The sequence below is a fragment of the Tupaia chinensis genome, unplaced genomic scaffold (genome assembly GCF_000334495.1).
Source record: "Tupaia chinensis unplaced genomic scaffold, TupChi_1.0 Scaffold146140_1, whole genome shotgun sequence".
NCBI classification, from domain to species: Eukaryota; Metazoa; Chordata; class Mammalia; order Scandentia; family Tupaiidae; genus Tupaia; species Tupaia belangeri.
In genome coordinates this window covers 3,341,805-3,350,331 of record NW_006205995.1, presented here as the reverse complement: position 1 = coordinate 3,350,331, position 8,527 = coordinate 3,341,805, and the positions used below count along the sequence as shown (strand labels likewise).

General features: G+C 38.1%; 1 protein-coding gene across 6 annotated transcripts in view; it reads right to left on the bottom strand.

Moving 5' to 3' along the window:
* Window positions 1–1,076: 1,076 nt before the first annotated feature.
* The window catches only part of ATP8B4 (ATPase phospholipid transporting 8B4 (putative)), a 276,289-nt gene continuing 268,838 nt past the window's right edge, over window positions 1,077–8,527 (bottom strand). For 3 of the 6 annotated variants that reach the window (XM_006168771.3, XM_027768393.1, XM_027768396.1), the window contains 2 exons: window positions 5,500–5,630; window positions 1,078–3,865 (listed from right to left, as the gene is read on the bottom strand). In XM_006168771.3, the coding sequence (XP_006168833.1) occupies window positions 3,584–3,865; window positions 5,500–5,630 (413 nt within the window). In that variant the 3' untranslated portion in view covers window positions 1,078–3,583. Of the gene's footprint in view, window positions 3,866–5,499; window positions 5,631–8,527 lie in introns of all 6 variants that reach the window. The other 3 variants (XM_027768395.1, XM_027768394.1, XM_027768397.1) reach the window with 2 other exon arrangements.

The following is an 8,527-nucleotide window of genomic DNA, read 5'->3' as shown; positions in this document are numbered from 1 at the left end:
AATTGAGTTCATTGGTAGAACAATTGAATGGGGGGGGGCGGAAGCCATTGAGGGCAATCATGAATGTCAGGGACAATGGAGGAGGAAGATGGGACATGGCAGAGGGTGGGGATGGGGAACCTAGGATGGCAAAACAAAAGGCAAGGTATGCAGGACACAAAAATTGGGAAATCATTTGCTGAGAACATATATGTTGATGTGCTTGATTGAGCCAATGCACAGTGTATTTTGGATGGAAAATTCATATGTGTGTTGTGATGAGAAAAAATTTATAATAAAAAACAAAGTATAAAAAAAAAAAAAAGGAGGGAGAAGAGGATAAAGACAGCAGTGAACAATAGAGAGGCAGGATGTTAATGAGAAATAGATATGGTTTATTACCTGTTGATGATGACATGTATAGTATTCTCAACTGAACCGGTCTGGAAAGTATTTCATGATGGGTGAAGTCTTTTTAATAAGCAAAATGAGAAATAGTGATTGACTGTTTAAAAAAAAATTATAATAATAATTATTGGGAAAAGCATGGAAAAGATATTGAATGATAAAGCGGGGAGATTGATATCTCTGTATTGACTGACATGCATGGCATTCCCTTTTGAAAAGGCAATGGAAGTCAATGTAAAGTTATATGTAATCTAGTGTAATAGAAAGAAGATTATGATGATAATAAAAAAAAAAGAATTTAAAAAAAGAGTCTTTGAGACTGTCCTGTCTAGTTTTTTCCCATTGATGGAGGAGGACACTGCAACCTAGAGGAGCTAGATGACATGTCCCTGTTGACACAAACCAGTAGCATCACTGTGACAAGAAGTGAGATCCTGGCCCCCTTTTCATAAAGAGTTTTGTGATCTAATAAAGACTGTGAAGATTTTATTATTCAACTTAGTAAGTAACACAATTGAATTTTTTTCCTTTGAGGGATTAAATTTATTTTTTAGAGAGTCACATCACCTCAAGAGACGTGTAATTGGAAAACCTTTTCTCTGCTCCTCCTTCTTTCCCTCCATTCCTTTTTTCCCCCTTCCCTCTCTTTCTGTATTTTTCTTACTTTTTCCATCCCTCTCTCTCTTTCCTTCATAGGTATATACCCTCAATGAAGACAAGAACAACAGATAGCAGACCTAAATCAGGGGAACACAATTTGAGGATTGCCTGTAATATAACTTGGGCTGAAACTTTAAAAATATAAAGTTAACCAACTTAAGTCTTGAAGGTAGAAAAAAATGTTCTTCCCAAGTAATTTGATAGCATTTATGTAAAATTTAATTTTTATACTCTCCAATATACCACTCACCCCTCAGACTTTTCATCTTAAGGTTCAAAATAATCCCTGGTGCTTACAATTGAAGGATCTTGTAAAGGCTGTGTGAGCTCATTTGGATCTCATGAGACCGCAGTAAGCTGATAATGTGTTTCTCTCACAGTCATCCATACTATCTGTTTATAAACAGCCATGTTTAATTTGAGCTGAATTTTCAAAACTGGGACATTTCTTATCTTTCCTATCCCTTAGTCCAACTGGCTACTTTTCTTTTTGACTCCGGTCCTGAGGATGATGTAAATTTTCTCCGGCATAGAAAAGAGAGAAAGGGAAAAAACAAAAGAATCAGAGGACCAATGTAACAAAATTCTCCCAGTGAATTCCTAATAAAGAAGGGACAAACAATACCAATAGTGCCAAAACATTTACTGAACATTTTCTAGTCTTTCAAAAACGTTACAAAAAGTGAACAAATATAGTGAAACTAATAGCAAATTTAATATTGAAAGCTAACAAATGGGTAAGTCTAGGCAAGACATGGAGGGGAAAAGGGAACAGCTACAGGCATTCACTATGGTTAAAGTACTGTATAAGGCTCTTTTATACGTAAAGTTTCTCATTCAGGAAAAATTATTCCAGACTTGAAAATTAAGCAAAATAAAATTGTGACTGATTAATATCATGCTAGTCCGTTATCCATCAAACCTTCTGAAGAGTCACTGGACTGTGTGGGAAATGTAACTTTGTTTTGACTAATAATTCAATAGGGATCACATTAAAGAACCTATAAAGTTGGAGTTGTAGAAAACTGATAAGGCATGATTATTTATTTTTGCTTTCTGGTAGAGAAATTACTTCCAAAGTTATAGTTTTATTCCCCTGGGGGACACTAACCGGTTTTACATCTTACTTAGCATCTCATTTCATCCAACTCTTCACCACTGATTATTTAAATTCCAGTTATTTGTATTCTCTTACAATCATCCTATTATTCTGATGTGAGTTCACAGGAATTTAACTCATCTATTCATATGAGAATCCTGTTTTCCATGATTTCAGAATCTGTGCTTTAACAGTCACTGAACAACCACACGAGGTAGTGTATCCTCATATTACAGAGGAAGAAGCTGAGTCTCGGAGAAAATACCTGCCCAAGGTTTTAGAGATAAGAACTGACAGAGCTGGGGTTTGAAGACAAATCTGCCTAAACACTTTCACAGAAAATACACTGGTGATTCACAGGTAGATTGAAAACCTGAGCTGGAACACCTTAAAAAAATAAAAATAAAAAATCAACCTCATCTACCTAGGTTTCTATGTTTGATTTATAAAGATGAGAGCTGAGTATTAAAAGCAACTAGCTCTAAATAACCTATAGCTAAGTGTTGAAATAATCATTTGAAGAGATTGCTTATTACTTTGTTTTCAGAACTTTTATAATTGGAAATGTTAAACATTTTTGCCCATCATTAAAGTGCAAAATTCCAATGTTTTGCCCATTCCATTCATGGTTCTAAGTGATGTGCAAATAAACAACTATGGAGGTTGTTATAAAAGTCACTGGAAAATATAGAATACTTAGAGTGACTCATTTTGACGTTTTGTGAATGTCTGTATATGACACAGTCTGAAAGCTTTTTTGAATAAATTAGACCCAATTATTAGCTTGCCCTTTTGTGAAGATGCTTTGCCCCTAGATTGATGGGAGGAAAAAAAAAAAAGAGAGAGAGAGAGTGAGAGAGAGAGAGAGAAATACCACACACTTTTCTATTCTTCAGGCATAAAAAGCAATTTGTTGTCCTGGCTGAACAGACAGGTAGATGTCAGGAGTAGAGAGTAACACACAGGTCTTAGACTGAAGGCACCAGAGGACATACTAAATCTTGAGAGTGTACCTCAGGAAAGGCTGCTCTTACATATACATGTTTATTTGTCAACGGATATACGTTTCAGCTCAGATATACCTTTGGAATGCACCCTTTTATCCACCTGAGGGTCTAGTGACTACATATGCAGATTTACATATTCTCCATAAATAAGACCCTTAGTCCAGGTCAAATGATATTGAGGTGGATAACGATTTATGCTGCTTCTGTGAAGTTTTGTCCACCAAGTCATGAATTAGAACGGTGAACCATGTGGTCTGGTTTCCTGTAGTGCTCACCCCGGTTTGGTGGGCACTGGCAGCTGCTCTCCACAGATTTAAGCCAGGCACCCTGCCTCAGCCCTTGCCTTGTCCTGATCACAAACTCTGGAGCAGCTGAATTTCAACTCCAGCTAAAGTGAAAAGATAACTATGTGGTTCAAATTCATCTTGACTCACAGTTTCACTGTTTTATCCTGGCTAAAGCTGCTCACTGTGTCTGTGGTTTTCTTACATAAATTTTCAATCCAGTTAGTGCTATTATAAAGAGTCTTTTCCAACCCTGATGTCAGGGGTGGATTTTTAGCCCGCATATTTTTTCCAGATGTGATAAGCTCTCCATAGCCTTCTTGGTGAGCAAAAGCATATCCAGATCTTCTTGAGCTTGACCTGCGGGTCTGAGGCCTTCGGCTACTTAGGGGCCTTGCCTTCTTTTGCGCCTTCTGCCACCTGCGGATCTGGAGAGGAACAGACCCAGATGAGAAGAGGCATCCAAATGACAGATTCCAGACAGTGGGCCACATTGTGAAGTGCAAACTTTTTCAGTAAAAGCAACATAGATAACAAAATACTCACCTTTATTGTAAATGCAAATGGTAGTTTTAAACCAATAAATGTTCCACCCAAAGATCACACTGGGCATTGGTCAATTTTTATTTCTACTAAGAGACTAGTACATAAATAAGAAGTACTCAGACAAATTGCTTCACTGTCTTCACCTCTTGCATTGTAAATGTATAGGAGTGTACTTTTGTTACAGAAAGATTTTTCTAGCCTGTATCACCCAAATACAGCATAACAATTTATAGTATCATTTTCCCCCAAATAGCCTTTTTTTTCTCCCTCTTAGAGGTTCTCTGGCTCCGACAGTCATCAGTGACTGGAATAGAAAATTTAGAAAAGGAGAGTCAAGTTTTCAAATATGTCAGGTCACTAGATGGTGAAACTTTAGGATTTTGATTTTTTTTTTCTTTTGGAAGGTGGGGGTTTACAGCCTTATGAAATGGCTCAGTACCATTTGGATGGGTTTCCAACATTTCCTTCATGTCTCTATAAAGTTGAGAATAAAAAGACCTGAGGTTTGGTGCATACGACCTTGTTCTCTGATGGCAAATCTTTTGGATTTTGACTTTGTATTAGGAACAAATCATTAATCAGGAAATCACAATCAGACTTCATACAGAAAAAAAAATGAGCACCATCTTCCTTTCTTCAGCTCATCCATTATTTTCTGGGTTTATATCAGAGTGAGCTCATAGAGACAACGAGAAAGGGCAAGCATGACGAGGGACTCCAAGAATCTTTTCAGAAGGGATATTTTCATACTGTGGCCCCAGAATGTGAGGGATGTCTCAATAAAATTCAACTTTAGTCCCTCTCAGCATCATTAACCTGGTCTCACTCACCCCAACTTCTCCCTTCTCATGACATGGCTACAAATACATGTCTTCCCTTTCTCTTTTTCTCTTTTGAGTACTGACCTAACCTGATGATGTCTTACTTATTCTTTTATTCCCATAGAATGTGTTGTAATTTCTTAATTTAAGTATTCCAATAATTTTATTCCTATAGTTATTGTCCATTCCTACTGTTATTGTCCTACTGTTATTCTTACTGTTATTGTCCATTCATGAAGCTGTTATTCTCTTTTTCAGTCTGTTCATAGGTAAGATCTCCCCCATGTTTCTGAATCTGTACTATATTTATACATAAATTTGGAGCCTCTTTAACCCATCTTGCTTTCCCTTCTTTTACTATACCCTTTACTTACCCTCAAATTAAAAACTTTCTCTATACCTTGGTTTTCCCTTGGAACAATTGTTCAAAATGATGCCAATGAAATTCTATTTCCAAAGTCAGCTTTCCATAATGCTCAACTTAACTTGTAATTTATGACTCCCCACCCACATTTAGTCTAGACACCTTTCTTCATTGGCACTCAGGACTAGTACGTTCCAGATGTGGGCAGTCCCCTCTACTCTGATGTGATGCCACACACTGTGGGTGTTTGCCTATGGGCATCTCATTAGCTTTCCCTGGCCTTCCAATCAGACTGAGAACCACACTGCAAGTACTCAGCACTGTCACATACCTGATCACTCAGGGTTGGATATAAATCAACCTTCAGAAACCTGAATGCCACCACTGGCATAACTGAAGCCACTGTTGTTAAGAGAATAACCAGCCAAATGCATTTCTGGGTCAAGGAATGTCGTGCGTTTCCTATCAAGAAAGGAAAACATACACTGTGGTTATAAATAGGACTAATGTATTAAAATCGTCTCTTTCTCTCTTTCTGTAAGGATTTAAAAAAAAAATGCTGAGGTTTGGACTACCTAGGGAGAACCAGAGTGTCTTTCCAGTATGGAGTATATTCAATGGTGAGGAGGAAGAGGCAAAAGTGGGGAGAGATCACCCTTGGGAACTGCTTAGTGTCCTGATCACATGGAGACTGCCAGCCTGAGTCAAGCAATCTCTGACCCAGGCTCAGTCTGGCTTTCCTCAGGAACCACAAGTCTTTTTTCCAGCCTAAGATCCCTTGGGTACAAAGCAGTCATTAATTTCAAAGGGCACATTTACTCTTATGAACTCTTCAAAAAAAAAAAAAATCAAAACTACACAATAAATGTTCTGAATGCAAGTACATTCTCAAGTAATGGATTGTCAGTCTCGTTGACTGATTATGTCATAAAAGGTGAGCTTTATTTACCACAGTGCCAACCTTTTAAATTCCATGCAACTGCCCCAGAAAACCTGCCTCAAAGGAGCTTACTATCTGTCCGATGTTCACTTGATTATGAGCTATTCTCCTCAGGAACCACAAGTCTTTTTTCCAGCCTAAGATCCCTTGGGTACAAAGCAGTCATTAATTTCAAAGGGCACATTTACTCTTATGAACTCTTCAAAAAAAAAAATCAAAACTACACAATAAATGTTCTGAATGCAAGTACATTCTCAAGTAATGGATTGTCAGTCTCGTTGACTGATTATGTCATAAAAGGTGAGCTTTATTTACCACAGTGCCAACCTTTTAAATTCCATGCAACTGCCCCAGAAAACCTGCCTCAAAGGAGCTTACTATCTGTCCGATGTTCACTTGATTATGAGCTATTCAAAGTTCCAAGATCAGGGAGGCTGCTGAGTTTGTGAAAAGAGTAGCCTCCCTCATGAGAAAAGACTGAGGTAGCCATCCAACATGCTTGGGAAACAGGACAGTGAAATCCACTTCCAAACCTGAAACTAGTTTCTTTACTTGATATAGCTCACATACTTGGAAGTTTGTTTAAACAAAGCAGTAAGAGTCAGTAAGGCAGACAGACAAATTCCATGGGAAGATGCCAACCCTACTTATACCACCGAAGTAAGCTTCTGTCCCAGTTCACTTTCTAGGGATTTATCATGATACCTCCAATTATCCAGGTCCCCTCTCCCAATGTTAAAATGTTAACACCATTTAAATGGTCTTTGGATGTGAGGGCTTGGCTACTGATTGCTATGTCTGCTTTTTCTGGCTTTGGAGGATAGAATCTGCCTACCAAAGAGCAGCAGGTTCCAGTTGCCTTCAGCCATGGGCAGAAACAAACTTGACTCAATAAATTAAATGTCTCTTTGAGCTCCTTGAAGCTCAGGGTACCCCCAGGCACGGCTGGAAAAACAAGCTTCACTCTAAAACCACACTCCTGCTTGCTGCTGGCTACTAAGGAAAAAAGAATTTTTTTCTTAAACCCCAATGTTGATCTAACTTTTGAAAAGTCTCATTGGAGCTCAGTAATTAATTCCTGGAATGGCATGTGCTTAGTTGGAGAGTGTGGTCCCCACAAAAATGACTTTCTCTAGTTGAGGCATTCCAGTATCATTAGGCACATTGCGATGCTTCCTTAGAACTAGAAGTCTTGTAGTCAGTGCACCAAATTTCCAGATTTGGCAATCAAGATAAAATAAAACTTAAAAATAGTTTTACTGTCATTTTTCTTTCCTAATATGAGTATTCTTATTCAGAACAGATATGTCTCAACATGGTTGGAATCTTTTGGTAAACAAAGTATTAACATTACATATTAAGTAAGAGTGGTGTTCTTTTAAACACTTCCATGTACACAGGAAAAAGCAGAAGTTGAAGAACAACATTCTTATGCATATTTGTGTATTTAAATGGAATTACAACTTCAGGTACCTTTGCATCAATGGTCATGTCTAACCCTACAGTGGTCCTATTTTGCTTCTACATCAGTCTTCAATTGATAAGTATTGCTTTTTGGGACTAAATTCCCCAAGTACTAAATGCAAAATTCATTCTTGCCTGATTAAGTACAAGCACATTGTCACTGTGCTTCTCTTCTTTCCATTTTGCTGAGATGAACTTAAAAGAAACATTACTGGGACCAGCAGTTAACGTAATGGCTATGTCGCTGGACTCCCATGTAGTCGACTGCGGTTCGAATTCTGGACCCGGCAGCTTAAACTCATGCCAGGTGCGTATGCGTGTGTGCCCAAGATCCCGAGAGGAGAATAGAGGAGAAGGGATTGCGGCATGACCATCCCCACTGGGGGTGATTTTTCACTTTCTGTCTCTCTGTCTCTCTGTCTCTCTCTGTCTTTCTGGCAAGCACACACACCCTATAGCAAAAACCTCTCCAAAAAGAACACAAAAAAGAGAAGCATTACTGTTGCCTACTTATCACAAGCATATTAGTTTGTTCAAAACTTCTGAGAAAGTATACTAATAGTTCTTTCATGTAAAGCTCAGAGGATTTTTCTAGGGACAATTTTGAAATGTGGAGTGCAATGGTAGTATACTCCATACATGGACTATATGTACACTTAATGTAAGATAATAAAATTTCAAGAGTTTAAAGGATTTTAGGGGTCATTTACTACCCATTTGATGTTTAAATCTCTGTGTATTGCCTGCCCCCCAATGCTTGACTAATAAAAATCACCATCATAATAGTTTATATTTATTAAAAAAGTATATGTACTAAGATACACGATACATTTTTTTTGAGAGATTTTCACTATAGGGCGCATACACTCATCAGACAGACAGAGACATAGAGACAGAAAGCGAGAAATCACCCCCCAGGGGGGATGGTCACGCCGCAATCCCTTCTCCTCCATTC